The 17,661-nt window shown below is 34.7% G+C and overlaps 3 protein-coding genes across 3 annotated transcripts in view; 1 reads left to right on the plus strand and 2 right to left on the minus strand.

Annotated features, from left to right (window-relative positions):
• si:ch211-121a2.4 overlaps nt 1-8,178 on the minus strand; it is an 8,818-nt gene extending 640 nt beyond the window's left edge. Inside the window, exons 1-3 of the mRNA XM_693051.7 lie at nt 8,045-8,178; nt 5,523-5,666; nt 2,607-2,770 (exon numbers count right to left, since the gene is read on the minus strand). Coding sequence (XP_698143.3) covers nt 2,607-2,770; nt 5,523-5,658 — 300 coding nt within the window. The 5' untranslated portion in view covers nt 5,659-5,666; nt 8,045-8,178. The remainder of the gene's footprint in view (nt 1-2,606; nt 2,771-5,522; nt 5,667-8,044) is intronic.
• dsg2.2 (desmoglein 2, tandem duplicate 2) overlaps nt 1-17,661 on the plus strand; it is a 713,230-nt gene that overhangs the window by 458,383 nt on the left and 237,186 nt on the right. The gene's annotated exons all lie outside the window — the stretch shown is intronic.
• The window catches only part of usp24 (ubiquitin specific peptidase 24), a 746,345-nt gene that overhangs the window by 285,844 nt on the left and 442,840 nt on the right, over nt 1-17,661 (minus strand). The window lies entirely within an intron of this gene.

Here is a 17,661-nt window from a genome sequence, read left to right on the forward strand (position 1 = left end):
TGGAAATTAAAAGACTGGTTGTAACTTTGAATAAGGGTTTAAAGCATTTTCAAATCTATTTAACGTTTATTTTTTTTATTATTTACAAAAAAAGAAGAAATTTTAAAAAATGTTGGCCGCTGATTTCCCTACAATTACAATTAATGGGACTGGAGTTTGGAAGCATCACATTTCTCTTAAAATATTTACATGGCTTCAGAAGAATGCACATTATTGTAATGGTAACAATTTTGTGTGATAAAGTCAACTGAATAAATGGACATTTTTCTTTTGATTTGATTTTGATCAGTAAATCCACTTCACAAACGAGGGCTGCACAATATACTGTTTCGGCATTGATAACGCAATGTATGTGTCCGCAAACGTCACATCGCAGGATATGCAATGTTAAATTGGGATTATGGTCAATGAACAGTTAAATAGATTTGTAGAGTCATCGCAACGTATAACCATAACAGGGTGAACATCATTTGCATGTTTTAAAAGCATTTCAAGAAAGTGTGAAGCATTTGGGCACAATAACGTAAAACATTTGTAACTTTAATAAGGAAAACATTACTGATTTATTAACACAATGAAGACTATACTGTGTTTTTTACATGACTACATTTTTGTATTTGAATACTGTTTGACTCTCCGGAAAACTATGAAGAACTGTTTATTTACTTTTTCTTTGCTCAATTGTAATTATTCCTTTAATTTTATTTTCTATTAGAGCTGTCAAAATTAGTGCGTTAACGCATGCGATTAATTAAAAAAAAATTATCGATTTTAAAAAATTAACGCAATTAACGCAGTTGTAGGTTTTTCCTGTTGTTGTCGACGTGTGTTCAACATGCAAAGAAATATGGATAAGACAAATTAAGCACTTTTTGAAGGCAAGTTTCATTATAAAACAATTAATGTCACATTACTTATCCAGCGTTTCCTCCAGAGTTTCTTTTTTAATCTTTCGACTTTTTTTTTATTGGAATTGAATAGTATTATTTTAAACATTAAAATCGGAGTATTGGTGTCCATGTAAATGTACTCAGAAAGTGCTAGATGAAGTCGCGAGCTGAATGCGAGTGCATTCCTCTGTCTTTCATCATGAGCCCTCAAACGTTCCCCCTTAAACGCAACTATTGTAAAGCGTCTGCTTCACATTGTTGTGTCAGAATCCTTGTGAAACAGGCTACAGCCATACTTTAGAATGCTTAGTTTAAGCAAATTTGATGAACACAATCATGCCTGATGAATCTGAAGGGAGTCGCTCCGGCTGTCCTGCGAGCGTGTGTGTGTGTGTGCCTAGCAACAAGAACAAATACCTAAACATTGTTGTCCGTATCCCTCAAAGTTGTTTAAATGTTTAGAGATGGTGTGACCAAAGTCCCTGTAAGAATAAGCCTTTAGTGTGACTCAACGCGTACCTGTGGGTGCCTTTGATGTAACGCTTGAAGCTTCTTACATCCTCATCGCAGCACCAGTGGCAACAAAATTAGGCACCGGAATGCTTATGCTGATTCAGTGATCCTGCTTGTGAGACTGTTCTCACTCTCAGCTCACATCATTCAAAAGAAAAGGTCCACATTGTCCCCCGATAATGTCAACAGACTGGAATGTCTTAGCAACTGGCTGAATGCAAATGAGGACTGAGCAAAATTGTTTCTACTTTATGATTAATGTTCTCAACTATCAGCAATACAACTTTTCAATGAGTGCAATTGTTTGTATTCAATACTTTATTGTTATTATAATTTTCCAATTTCCATATCTGCAATGCCTATATTTTGCCTTCTTTTCAGTCCACTTAGAATCCAACATGGAAATCATTTTTTTCTTTATTGGCATTGATTGTTTTGAAATTTAAATGGCATTAACATGCTTGCGTTTTTTATTTCTGTAATAAATATGGCTGTCAAGCCAGGATCTTGATGGTTTATTGTGGGTATGTTGTTTACATGAAGAAATCTGTGTTACAAGTTAAACAAAAATTCTAATAAACAATTATATTTTGAATTGAAATAGTTTTTGTCTTGCGTTTACATTAATTTTACATTTGAACGGCCAAAATTGCAAGTTTCAGTTTTTTAAATGTGATTAATCACGATTAATTGCAAAAAAAGAGTGCGATTAATTAGTCAAACTTTTTTTATCGATGGACAGCACTTTTTTTTTTATAAATGGCTCACACCTTTACAAAACCAACCCAACCAGTCTAAATGAATGATTTTTCACAAATAGAGCTATTCAAGCCATCTGGTGAAATTGTTTTCATAGCTCTATATATTGCAGCGAAACAAAATATCGCAATGCCAGAATTTTCCAATATCATGCAGCCCTATCCCAAACCAAGTAATTTGCTAATGAATCAGACTGATTCGGATCTCAAGTTCGACCCAGTAAGGCTTAGAGTAAATAATTAGTATGTGTTCTAATTTACAGTATTAAGGTCTTGTAGAATTTCTTGCAAATTTCGAGTATATAAATTGGCATTTATAATTTTATTTTGCAGATAATTATAATTGGTCAAAAAAAAAAAAAAGATTTTCAATTCTTGTTACTGAATATAAGCATTAGTTCTCCAAATATAGGCTTTCTTTAGAGTAAAGTCATGGTAAAAACACCTGGAAGGCCTCTTTGTCATCCAGCATGTTGCTGGGATGGTACATGGCAAAGATGGTGAGGTTGAAGAAAGCGCAGGCTGAGCCGATATGCAGGTAAAACGGGAAAAGCCGGCTTTGAATGAAGCCAAATGTGTGTCGGTTTAGATGGTTGTCCATCACAAAGCCTGAACAAAACAAAACAATAAGTAAAACTTAAGAATTTAATTCTGAAAATGATGCTAAAATTACATAGAAGTGCAGTTTAGCATACTTTTTAAATGTCATTTCAAAGAATATACTTGTGTAAAAATGTCTATAATTGTACATATGTTTACAATGTAATGAAAATGCATTTTAGTTTAGTTAGTTAACTTCCTTTGTCCCCGTAGGGAAATTTCATTTGCAGCACACTCACAGAGACATCTGACATTTTACATTTAGCATTAGTTGAAGTCAGAATTATTACCCTCCCCCCTTAAATTTATTATTATTTTTTTTTTATATTTCCCAAATGATGTTTAACAGATTTAGGAAATTGTCACAGTATGTCTGATAATATTTTTCTTCTGGAGAAAGTCTTATTTGTTTTATTTCGGCTAGAATAAAAGCAGTTTTAAATTTTTTAAAACTATTTTAATGTACAAATTATTAGCCTCCTTAAGCTATATGTTTTTTCGATAGGCTACAGAACAAATCATCATTATACAATAACTTGCCTATTTACCCTAACCTGCCTAGTTAACTTAATGAACCTAGTTAAGCCAATAATTGTCACTTTAAGCTGTATAGAAGAGTCTTGAAAAATATCTAGTCAAATATTATGTGCTGTCATCATAGCGAAGATAAAAGAAATCAGTTATTAAAAATGAGTTAATAAATGTATTATGTTTAGTGTACTTCCTGGGGAATAATGTGACTGTCTTGTATGTAACTGAAATCTTTTTTCTGTAATTATTTTGTCTTTTCTTTCTGTGTCCAGAACCTCAAGCTTCTCCTATTTTAACCTACCATTGTAAGACAGCACAGCATTATCCCTGATCATATCACCCATTACTGATGTCACTCTATTTATTTATGCATTAATTATTTTATTTATTTATTTTATTTTTCTTCTTTTATTTGTTGAAATGTTGCAGTTTTTTCTATTATTACGGTTTTTATTAATACTTTCTTTAAACTATCTTTCTTTAGGTAGTGTATTTAGGGTTTGTTGAAGTGGGTTTATATATATATACAGTTGAAGTCAGAATTATTAGCCCCCCTAAATTATTAGACCGCTTGTTTATTTTTTCCCTAATTTCTGTTTAACAGACAGGAGATTTTTTCAACACATTTCTAAACATAATAATTTTAATAACTCATTTCTAATAACCGATTTATTTTATCTTTACCATGATGACTGTAAATAATATTTTACTAGATATTTTTCAAGACACTTCTATACAGCTTAAAGTGACATTTAAAGGCTTAACTAGGTTAATTAGGTTAACTAGGCAGGTTAGGGGAATTAGGCAAGTTATTGTATAACAGTGGTTTGTTCTGTAGATTATCGAGAAAAAATATAGCTTAAAGGAGCTAATAATTTTGTCCCTAAAATGGTTCATAAAAAACTCAAAACAGATTTTACTCTAGCCGAAATAAAACAAATAAGACTTTCTCCAGAAGAAAAAATATTATCAGACACACTGTGTCAAACATCTCTGTTAAACATCATTTGGAAAATATTTAAAAAAGAAGAAAAAAAAATCGAAGAGGGCAAATAAATCTGACTTCAACTGTATATATGCATGTATATATGTATAAACAATGTAAGGAAAAAAACTATTATGTTTACAAATGGGGTGAAAAAATCTTCTCTCCATTAAACAGAAATTGAGGGGAAAAAATAAACAGGGGGCTAATAATTCTAATAAAACGGCTACTGAGGAGGATACATTTAAAAACTTAATTGCTTGGGTTTAAAGGTATTTAAGTGTAGTTAGTTGGAATATAAGTACAGTTTCATTTGTAATTTTTGATATAAACTTCTTTTTTATTTGAAAAGGTGATGTAATGTACGGTCATAATAAACGTAATGACAAACATTTATGAAAAATATCAGGTTTACACATTTGCAATTTAAAATATGGTAACTTTAAAAATAGGCCTAATATCAAACAGCACTACTGTTAAATATTAGGCCCATGACATAAACAATGAAGTACTTTATTTGTGCTTTAGTATGTTTATCAAAATACAAAACAATCAAATGCTAATTCTTTAAGTGTACTTTTAAGCTAAATTATTAATCCGATGGTGCACTTTTAAAAAGTTCAACCATAAACACAAATCAGTTGTTTATTTATTCACCCTCAGGCCATCCAAGATGCATGTGACTTTTTCTCTTCAGTAAAACATTATGAAAACTGTTCAGCTAAATCTGATCCACAAAGGAAATGTGAAATTGGACAGTCAAAATAATAATAATGATGTTGATGATACAGGCAAAACAAAATTGATAACTTTGGCTTCGGATTATCCTGATGAGGTTTGTGAATCAAAACACAAACTCACACATGAGACAATGCTGCTTATTTACAACAGAAATGTAACATTAACATTAAGATTAAAGGTATTTCTTTCATTTTTTCCACATATACTGAACTAAAAATTCATCTTACTTGCAGTTTATGAATCACCAATAACAATAGTTTCAGCAAAAGCTCTTCTTTAATGACCTACAGTAAATGAAAGCCACTAACATTTTGGCTGGCCTGAGACAAAGTTAATTAACAGTAGATTTTAATTTTTAATTACTTTTTTAATGCTTTATCTTATCATCATTCGCTCATCTTATCATAAGTACAGCTGTAAAATTATACTTGTAAAAGTGCACTTCAAACATTCTATCAATCAAGAAATAACCACAAACAAACAAACAAAAGCGAGCTAACCCACCTGATATGAAGGTGACCCATATCTGCATTCCCCAGTAGGTGGAGAGAAACATGAGGTGAAGGAGTTTAGCGGTGACGGGAGGCTCTCTGTCTGTAGACATTATCACAGGCCCACTATCGTCTTTCACCTCCCTCATTCACTACGCTGTGTGAAGGTGTGAGACAGAAATGCAAGTCGTTCTAACATTATGTAAGTCTAGAACAATTTTAACATCTTAAGTAGTGTACATGATGTGATGACGCACTTAAAAAAAAAATCACACCCTGCCTAATAAACAAAAAGAGGTGGAGGTGTTCACCTTTCACCCATATGAGTAACAGGGCACACCAAAATGGAACAAAAATCTGCCACCTAAAATAAATCATATCAAGCACACTGACTGCTGAGTATTGTGCAGTGGGACACTATTAGAAGAAAAACTAATGGGAAATATGATAAATTTCTATTAAAAATATTTGTTATACAAGATGAACCATTTGTCACTTTAATGTTATTCAGAACCCAAAAGGACAACTTTAATGTCCATTTACTTCTACTGTATGAGGTATAAATTGTGCCAAAAATGAATCAACTGCTTTGTAAAGCCTGATTTATACTTTTGCGTCAAGCACACGCGTATGCTATGGCGCAGGCTATATGCTGCTATATCCATGCTCACGTGGGTTTCCCCCGGGTTCCCCGGTTTCCTACCACTGTCCAAAAACATGCAAATTAAGTTAATTGACTAATCCAAATCGGCACCATAGACATGCTTCTAGTATGTAGTTATCTCCAAAGAGCAATCACTTACTGTTCATTAGTTACTACAGCATTGGAGTAATCGAGATCTACCTGAGCTCAAACTCCCCTCCTGCCTTGCAATGGGAGGGAGCCCCAGGCTCGAGGATCTCATGAGCTCAGGGATAGCATGCCAATCAATAATCAGCTAAGTGTGAACTCTTGAAACCATGTAAACACACAGAGAATTATGGCTCTTGCTTTTGCACTCCTTTATTTCGGACACTGCAAGAATCAGCTTCTCTCCCTTGGTGCACAACAACACTGAAAATACTTTGCGACTGCCACAAGGGGGCGTACTTCGACAGTCGTGTCCAAATGTCGTGTGCAGTGGAAAGGCGCTTTAGGGATAACAAGTAAACCAAGTCCTGCCCCAGGACTGACAAAAATTTGAAATGTTTCACGCAAGCAGAGAGAAGAACCAGCAAGTGAGCGGAGAGAACTAATCGCACGTGCGCTGTAGGCATGACATCGCTCGCGAGAGCGCACATCATGCACACAGATGATGATAAACTGTAGTTTCCTCGCGTGTAGGCCGGTAATCTGCTCGCGGTTCAGTTCTCCTTGCGCATAAACATCACCGCTGCGCTCAATTAATTTTGGTATTGATTTGCTGTCATAGAACAAGAGCCCTTAATTTTTTTCTCAAATCTGTACTCTTTTAACAAAATAAAATCTTTTCTAAAATATTATTTTAAAAATAAAATTTTAAAATTTTAAATATTAATCAAAATTTGAATATCGTATAATTGAAAAAAATTAAGTGGTTTCCAAAGTTGCCACTGTAAACCGAGCAGCTTTGCATAGTCCATTTTCTCTCAATCTGACATGAAGTATATGATGATGTGTACTTTACCGGTAGATATGACTTTCTTTTTTTTTCTGTGCATTTATGGCATGCTTTCAAATTAGACATGCTTACATATTACACCTAAACACTTCCACGAAAGCCAGAACAAGACTGGAAGGATTACTATATGAACTTATGGAAGACAGTAAAGATGACAAAGCTGAGCTGAGCAACTGAACGTAAACAGAGAGCATACATATTAATATATTCTAATTTATCTTAAAAGTGACTGTAGAACAGAATAGAGTATAGAGCAAAACAAAAAGTTGAATTATTTTTGGCACAAATGTAACTCCATACTATTGCCAATAAGGCGAATCTGTCAATTGTTAATGACAATTGTTAAAAACAATGCCTATTGTTTTGTATTCCACATGAGAACTTAAGTCATACTGCAGAATGAGGGGTAAATAAGAGACCAGTGGTCTTTTTTTTTTTTTTTTTTTTGTCTGTCCCTTTAAGAATAAGAGTACCCACTCGTGCACTTATTGTGCACGGGGTAAACAGGCTATCGTCATGTCCAGAATGTGGGCTGTCTCGATTCGAGACCTGCTGTGCTGCCTATCCAGGCTGCATTTTCGGCTCGCTCTGAGTGACCAGGCGCCTATAATGGACTGAAACCGCTGTGCTGTCTATTTAGGCTGCTCACTTGCTGCAGAGACACAGCCATTATGTTCAAACCTACCGAATAATCACCGCGACTCTCTCTCTCTCTCAAAAAAAAAAAGAGGAAAAGCCCTTCATGTTTGAATTGGCATCAACTTACAGTACCGGACCGACAAGCTTTCGCTGCACGTCATTTCTGTTGCGTCATGGGAAAGCTACACCTGTAGTGTTATTTAAGACTGGATATCATTACTGCTACATGCGGTCACCATGATGTCTATGTACTTACCGGACGATCCCCCTGTGACTATGTAAATCGTCGGTGGCCGGTTACACGTCACGGCCAAAGGCAAACCATAAATGTCCGGTAGAGGAGGAACCGGTCTCTGCAACCGCAGTCACTCTCGGACGGGCAGTCAAACCGGTGGGCGGGGCTTAATATGCGCTCTTCGACATTGAAAGCGGGCGGACGAGTTTGGTGGGTGTGGTTTGTGTGTTGACATTTTTGTTGGGGGCAGTTTTTTTCTGTGTGTGTGTGTGTGTGTGTGTGTGTGTGTGTGTGTGTGTGTGTGTGTGTGTGTGTGTGTGTGTGTGTGTGTGTGCTGATGGGCGTGCTTTGTCGAAGACAGGTTTGTTCATTGTTGTGATTTTTAATCAAGGAAACAAAATGTATAAGCTCACAATCAATCCATTGCATGCATAAAAACTGGGCTTAAACCTGACTAACAGATACCTTTACCTCATATTTGATAACTAAAATAACAATTCTGTTTCCTTTATATTGAACAGTTTTCTCTTTTTATTCCAAAATATGGTGGTAATTTATAATAGCAAACTAAAAGAGAAAAATATATAACTAGTATTCATCTTTTGTTAAACATTAACTTGCAAACTCCACACAGACATGATATTGATAACTGACGCAGCCGGGGCTTAAACCAGCCTCCTTTTTTTCCTTTTTTTTATTAGAATATGCAAATAGTACACAAAATGTGTGTGTGTGTGTGTGTGTGTGTGTGTGTGTGTGTGTGTGTGTGTGTGTGTGTGTGCACCCTTTAAATTTTGTTTCTTTTGTAAATATTTTACCGAATGATGTTTAACAGATTCAGGCAATTTTTACAGTATGTCTGATAGTATTTTCTCTTCTGGAGAAAGTCATATTTATTTTATTTTGGCTAGAATAAAAGCAGTTTTAATTTTTTTAAAAGCCATTTTAAGGTCAAAATTATTAGCCCCTTTAAACTATATATTTTTTTTCAGTAGTCTACAGAATAAACCATCATTATACAATGACTTTTCTAATTACCCTAACCTGCCTAGTTGACGTAATTAACCTAGTTAAGCCTTTAAATGTCACTTTAAACTGTATAGAAGTGTCTTGAAAAATATCCAGTCAAATATTATTTACTGTCATTATGGCAAAGATAAAATAAATCAGTTATTAGAAATGAGTTATAAAAACTATTATGTTTAGAAATGTGTTGAAAAAAATCTCTGTTAAACAGAAACTGGGGGGAAAATAAACAGGGGGCTAATAATTCTGGGGGGATAATAATTCTGACTTCAACTGTATGTGTGTGTATTTACATATGTAACATTAACATTAGCTTTAACCTTGGCACAGGGGCGTTGTTTATTGTTTTTAATAATATACTGCAGGGGTCACCAACCTTTTGGAAACTGAGAGCTACTTCTTGGGTACCGATTAGTGTGAAGGGCTACCAGTTATTAAATAACACATTTTTCTTAATTTACTTTTAATTATATGTTATTAATAATAATTAATAATATTCATCTATGTGAAGACATTGATCATGTTAATGTTTTCTCACAGTAGTTGTCAACAATGATTTAACAAGTTAGATAAATATCAATATGCAACACTACATTTGTCTGAAATTGTTTTTAAAGTTTTTTTTTTTTTTAATAAAATATATCACTTGAGGTAATTTTCAAATTTACACCAATGCAAGTGTGATTTAAAAATAATACCTATAAAAATATTAGATGCAGCTTACTCATATGTGGTGCTATGATGGGCTATTTTTAGAACAGGCCCGCGGGCAACTCATGTGAACCTGGCGGGCTACCTGGTGCCCATGGGCACCATGTCGGTGACCCCCTGATATACTGTATATCATAACTATTTACTAATTATCATTATAGCTATTATGTTTTCTACACACTCATATACACATACACACTTATTCACGCTTGATTCTTTTATGAGAAATGTTTGCATAATGACTTTGCTATTATGTCTGCCGGTACTCGCCACAATGAAAGATCAGCTATTTGATTTTCTGCTTAATTGAAGCTTTTCTGACTGTAAACAATCAGAGGAAATCCTCACAGCTCTCACACTCACTGTCACATCACAGGACATGCCTAAACTGGTGGATTCATTAGTGCTTAGCAAGTGAGAATGAGCAAATGACAGGGTAATCCTCTTGGGCACTTTCTGATGTCCCAAGCACTGCTTTGATTAACAGTTTTTCAGGGTTTAAGATTACAGCAATTACCACTTGAAGGAGAACAAAGGAGTATTTTTTCCCCAATTTCTGTTTAATGGAAAGTAGTTGTTTTTCAGCACACTTCTAAACATAATATTTTTAATAACTCATCTCTAATAACTGATTTATTTTATCTTTGCCATGATGACAGTAAATAATATTTGACTAGATACTTTTAAAGACACTTATATAGAGCTTAAAGTGACATTTAAAGGCTTAACTAGGTTAATTGGGTTAACTAAGTGAGTTTGGGTAGGTAAGCATCATTGTATAATGATGGTTTATATGTAGACAATCGAAAATAGCTTAAAGGGGCTAATAATTTTGACCTTAAAATGTTTATTAATGTTCACTATCTATCCAAAACATAACAACAATAAGACTTTTTAGTTTTCTACACTTACTGACTGAAAAATTCCTTGCTCTGTTAAGATTTGGGAAATATATATAAAAAACATTTACATGAGCTAATAATTTTGACTTTAACTGTGATGTAAATCTGTGATATACAGTTGTTGTTTTGTATCAGAGTCTGTTTTTTCTCACTTTATTAATTCAATGCCACAATATCAAGACTTATTACATATTCATATAATTTAACTTTAGCTGACACAGAAAGATATAAACAATAAAAAATTGCACATTTAGATGAATTTAAATGTTTTTAGAGTATTACATATTTCAAGTGTTTCTTTTTTTTTTGCTTTCTGGTTGTTCTAAAATATTTACATACAGTTGAAGTTAGAATTATTAGCCCCCCTTTAAATATTTTTTTTTTATTAGCCCCCCAAATGATGTTTAACAGAGAAAGGAAATTTTCACAGTATGTCTGATAATATTTTTTCTTCTGGATTAGAAAATAAAACAGTTTTTAATTTTCTAAACACCATTTTAAGGACAAAATTATTAGCCCCTTCAGGCAAATTTTTTTTTCCATTTGTCTACAGAACAAACCATTATTATACAATAACTTGCCTAATTACCCTAATCTGCCTAGTACACCTAACTAACCTAGTTAAGCCGTTAAATGTCACGTAAAGCTGCATAAAGGGGCTTAAAAAATTATCTAGTCAAATTTTATTTACTGTCATCATGGCAAAGATAAAATAAAACAGTTATTATAGAAGAGTTATTAAAACTATTATGTTTAGAAATGCATTGACAAAAGTTATCTCCATTAAACAGAAATTGGGGAAAAAAATAAACGGGGCTAATAATTCAGAGAGGCTAATAACTCTGACTTCAACTGTATGTACTCAGCATATATGAGCACAACCCTCACAAATCTATCTTTTAAATTCATATTTTTTAAAAGGAAGCTATACAATATTTGTGCATATACATTAGATTAGTGAATACTGCAGCCAAATCTGGAGCTTATCTAACAAAATAACTTACGATAATGGTCCAAAAACTAGTACACCCAAATTTATGCTATAGAAAAATATTAAACACAAATTTTAAAAAAGAGGAACAAATCAAAAAAGTTGAAAAATTTAGTTGAAATTTGTAGATTGTAATTTATTTTTGCCATATTTTGCTTAAATTTAATTGTATTATCTTTCAATTTCTAAATATGTTTGGTGACTAAAATGTTATTTTAATAAATTTATCTGTTTAATAAATCTGTTTTATTTAAAGGGCACCTATGGTAAAAAATCTACTTTTCAAGCTGTTTGGACAGATCTGTGTGTTGGTATAGTGTATAGACCGTCATACTAGGATGATATGAACACACCCAGTCCTTTTTTTTCAATTTAACTACAAAAAAAGGGTCGGCCAATTGGAGCTGTTTTCAAATCGATCGCACCATTACGTAGGTGTGCGATCCCCCCGCCCACCGAATTGATTGACAGCTGCGCGCATTAACATGTTCCGGTAATCACGTGTATATGTCAACAAGACCAGACAGACATACGCAAAGCAACCGGGATTAAAAGGTCTGTTCTGTTCGCTAGGATCAGCAATCATCAATAAATGTGATTAAAAGTAAGTTTTACATGTTTAAAGTGTTTTAAAACAGAGTATGTGTGTAATTAATTACAGCGTTTTACTTCAGCTTTACTTCATCAGCACAGCCGCGTGTCAGAACAATTATAAAAGAAGACGCTTCAATCCCGGTTTGTGGAAGTTAAATCAGGTTTATTTTGTACATTAACATAACAGATATCCACACAGTACTTGAGGTTAGCCTTAATTAAGCTAAGCGCGCTCTGCCTGTCTGCCTGCCTGCCTGCGTGTGGGTGTGTATCTGTGTGCGTGTGTATGTGTGTGTGTGCGTGTGTGTGTGTGTGTGTGTGTGTGTTAACTTTGTAACGATATTGTGTGTGACTCATCAATGCAACTTCACAATACTGATTAGTAAAGGTTAGTTCTTACTGTAGTATTTCTCACAAACGCTACGTGAGACCTCCTTCCTTTAAGTCTGTCTGTTGTCTGACGCAGCTGAGGGAGGAGATTAAAGCATGTGGGAAGGCATATAGAAACAGTGGGCGGGCAGAACTCGGCTTAAAGGCGCAGTACGACAAAACCACCCCCTGCTGGAAATCAGTATAAAACAGCATCTTGTAAAAGGTATAATGAAAAATCTGATGGGTATTTTGATCTGAAACTTTATATACACATTCTAGAGACGCAAAAGACTTATATTAAATCTGAAAAAAAGGGGTAACCTAGGTGCCCTTTAAATGCACCAAAATACATTGCCTATATCAGGATTGTCTAAATACGGTCCTGGAGGGTCAGTGTCTTGGAGAGTTCAGCTCCAACCCTAATCAAACACACCTGAACCAGCTAATCAAGCTTTACCTAGATAAACTAGAAACTTCCTGGCAGGTGTGCGGAGTTAAGCTGAAGCTAAACTCAACAGAACACTGGCCCTCCATCGACTCTGGACACCCATGGCCTACATTCAATAAGAAATGTTAAAAATATTCATTTTTAAAATAGGGTGCACTCAGTTATGCTGAGCACTGAATACACTTTACTTTAAAGACATTTAGAAAATGGGAAAAGTTAATCAGTGTTGATGAAATTATTGCAGTACAAGTAATCTGAGGTACATGATTAGGTTACTTTGATTAGTTGGTAAAGTTACTTTTAAAAATGTAATGCAGTTACTTTGTTTTCTCATTTATTGATTGATAGCTTTTCTGCCCCATGTGATAGAAATTGAAAGTACATATAACTAACTGTACCTGTAGTTCTAACTTATAGCAGGGGTTCCCAAACTTTTCAGTCTGTGACCCCCAAAATATCGCCAGTGACTCGCGACCCCTAATATCTTCTGAGGCGGTTATAAATACAGAAACCTTGCATGCAATGGTGCACACACACCAATAGACTCAAATCTATTCCTTGTTGAATTTTTTTTAATGCATGTCATTGCTGTAAATATGGCATAATTATTAAATGCAATTAATTTAATGCAATTACCCCAGGGGTCGCAATCCAATAGAACTAGTAACTATAAGCTACTATTTTTTTTCTCTTCAGTAGGTTATTCATAAAATTTTGTAATTCTAATGGTTTAATAAAAATAAACAGATTTTTTGGAAATCCCCAGGCGACCCCCCTTCATTGTCCCACGACCCCTTGGGGGGTCCCGACCCCCACTTTAAGAACCACTAACTTAAAGGAATAGTTCACCCAAAAATGAAAATTACCCCATAATTTACTGACCATAATTACTTTTCTTAACTATTTCTATAAATTTATTTATTAATCTCACTTGTAGATTCTGTATTGCCTTTAAATACTATATATATATAGAATATGTATTGCCTTTAAATACTATATATAAAAGGTTCTTTAGCTGTGCTGATGTGAATTGACATTATATTCAGATGTTTTCTTCACTTGACTAACAGTATAGTAAATACACAGTAAATAAATAAACACTCCCTAGAGCCAGAATGAAAAAAAGTAATGCTAAAGTAAATTAACTTATCATTCATTCATTTTCTTTGTGGCTTAGTCCCTTTATTAATCTGGGGCCCCCACAGCGGAATGAACCGCCAAATATCCAGCATATGTTTTATGCAGTGGATGCCCTCTCAGCTGCAACCCATCTCTGGGAAACATCCATACACACTTATTCACACACATACACTGGAAAATTTTAGCTTACCCAATTCACCTGTACTGCATGTCTTTGGACTGTAAGGGAAACCCAGAGGAAACAGATGCAAATGCGGGGAGAACATGCAAACTCTACACAGAAACTCCAACAGATCCATCTGAGGCTCGAACCAGTGACTTCTTGCTGTGTGAGTCGACAGCACTACCTACTGTGCCACCGCGTCGCCTAAAGTAACTCACTACTTTAAAAATCATAATAATGAAATGAAAAAAATAAGCAACATTGTAATGTATTACTTTTAAATGTAACTTACCCAAATAATAATACAAGCCCACACAGAATCTGCGCAGAACCGCAGATTTACACATATTTTAGCCCAGGGGTGGCCAACCCTGTTCCTGGAGAGCCACCTTCCCGCAGATTTTAGTTGCAACCTCTATCAAACACACCTGCCTGTAATTATCATGTGGTGTTCAGGTCCTAATTAATTGGTTCAGGTGTGTTTGATATGGGTAGCCACTGAAATCTGCGGAAAGGTGGCTCGCCAGGAAAAGAGTTGGCCACCCCTGTTTTAGCCCATTACTGAGTCTATTTATTTTTTCTTTTGTAAATATGTGTAATATTTATTTAGTTCTGATATTAATTGCAGTAATAGTATTGCGCATATGCAAAGATTTATATGATTTATTTACGGTACAGTTTGTCACACACCAGTAAAATCAATTAAATCACTTAATAAACAGACACTTAAAGTATTTGATCAGAAGACTATTACGCATCATCACTGTAATATAATACAAAAACATTATTAATAGAAAAGTATGAATACTTGGCTTATGCTCGTATGATTTTTAAAATTTTAAATGGATATGCTCCACCTCTAGGCAAGGCAAGGCAAGGCAAGTTTATTTATATAGCACATTTCATACACAGTGGCAATTCAAAGTGCTTTACATAAACAAGAATAAAAGAAACAAGTAAAATAAAAATAAAAACAAATAATAAAAATGCGTAAAAACAAAACAAAACATAAAAACAGGTAAAATGTGATATAAAAGAATGAAGAAGTTGATCGATGCTGATCTTCAAGCCGTGTTGTTTGAGCACTGTGCTGATAGGCTCAAGTTAAAATTAGGGTTTAGGATATAAAAGCAAGAGTGCGAAGAGCGGAGCAGTGGGCAAAGACGTCCGAACAGTAGCAAAGCAGGAAGTAGTCCTCACAGCAAGAAGGTCGCTGATTTGAGCCTCGGCTGGGTCAGTTGGCGTTTCTGTGTGGAGTTTGCATGTTCTCCCCTCGTTCATATGGGTCTCCTCCAGCTGCTCCGGTTTCCCCCACAAGTCCAAAGACATTTGGGACAAGTGAATTGGGTAAGCCATAACTGTCCGTAGTGTATGTGTGTGAATGGGAGTGTGTGAGTGTTTCCCAGTGATGGGTTGCGGCTGGAAGAGCATTCACTGTGTAAAACATGTGCTGGATAAGTTGGTGATTTATTCCACTGGCTTTGTTCCAAAGCAACAAGATCTATTACTAGTGGAGACTGTGCTGTGCAGTTTAAATGAACAACCTTTGCAAGGTCAGTCTTAGTTACAGCCAGTCATTTCTGGAATACACTTCCTGTTGATTTAAGGGTATTACAAATTATTCAACATGTAAATACAAGTTAAAGAAATGGCTAAAAGCAAATCAAGTTTGTAATCGTGTATAATTCTTTTTCTTGCTATTTATGAAACTCTTATTTAATGTTTTGTCTTTTTAGTGTATGTAACTTTACTGATATTATGGGCTCTATTTTGACGATCCATGCGCAAACTCCAAAGCCCGCAAAAGCATTAAGAGCGTGACTGAATCAACGTTGGCTATTTTAAGGACAGAAAACTCAGCTTTGCGCCGTGGCGCATGGTCTAACAGGGTTGAGCTTATTCTCCTAATTAGTTATAGGTGTGTTTTGAGAATAGACCAATCATAGTCTAATCTCCCACTCCCTTTAAGAGTCTTTTACGTCACCCCATAGGGCATTTGCTATTTACATGACAAACTTTGTTAGTGGAAAAACTGAACGCTTCACTAGAGAGAAAACAGTTACAGAGCACAGCGCGAGAATGAGAGATGAGCCTCCCCATTATTTACTTTCACTTTCTTTCGTAGATGAGGAAACATGTTGTACTCACAGACATTTATTAGCCTTTACATAATTAATATCGTTTATTAAGCGCAAAGATTTGTTTCACAACTATTTCTAAATTCAGTTCTAATTTCCAGCAAACGAATAAAGGAACAATAATAACTAAGTGTGGTCAAGTGTAAAGTTATTTCTAAACACACATGCTGTGCCCCATATGGTCTTAAACCTGACCATTAGATCTGAATTAGATTGTACGAATTCATACGAATTAGCCACTAAATGAAAAAGTTACGAATTGCCGTGAGATTGTGTTGACCTGACAGGTGGACAAATCTAAGCTTGTTTTTAATAAAACAAATATAAATTTGTGTATAATAATACCGCTAATAATAATGACATTACACAAAAGCAAGTTGTCATGAATAAGCTGAAAAATCCCCCCCGAGATGAAGAAGGCATGAAAGTATGGTTTTTGTATTTATGTAAGCCACAAAATAATCATTTTTGTAATATTTAAATCCTTTAATTCTTTTTCATTTGTAAAGACATTTGCGTATTGCTGTACATCCTGTGTGTATTAAGCAATGTGTCAGCAGGGCGCACAAATAACATGCCCTGCGCTGAACTATAGACCTGCTTTGATCTGGTCTATTGAACAGACTATTTTAGTTCCTCAAAATAGCAACGCGCCAGCAATGCACCTTAATACACCTCCTTTTTTAGACCAGAACCCGTATGGGCGCACTTATGAGCGTAAATGCATTTGCTATTTAAACAGCGTGGCACAAAACATCAAAACGACAAGCTGAAACTAGCAAACAACAATTGCTTTGCGTCTTGCGTCGGGCATATGATAGGGCCCAAAATCTGGTGGGGGGAAGATTAAAATTAGTCCTTGTGGCTAACTCGGGTTTATTTACAGTTTTACTGTTGATTAAAGAACATTGTCCCTGTAAAATAATAACAAAACATTATAATAAAGCAATATTTTTTGTATTTTAGTAGATACATTAGATATATATTTTGTAAAAAAATACTGCACAGAAATAGGAATATATCTGGTTCTAAACCTGTAGGCGATGAACTAAGCTCTCTGTTGTCAAATGGAAAGCTGTGGAGAAGCTTTGGTAGCTTTAGTGGAAAAGATCCAGAAGTCTAAGGGAAAATTACCATCTATGGACTGAGAGAC

This window comes from Danio rerio, chromosome 20, assembly GCF_049306965.1.
Source record: "Danio rerio strain Tuebingen ecotype United States chromosome 20, GRCz12tu, whole genome shotgun sequence".
NCBI classification, from domain to species: domain Eukaryota; kingdom Metazoa; phylum Chordata; class Actinopteri; order Cypriniformes; family Danionidae; genus Danio; species Danio rerio.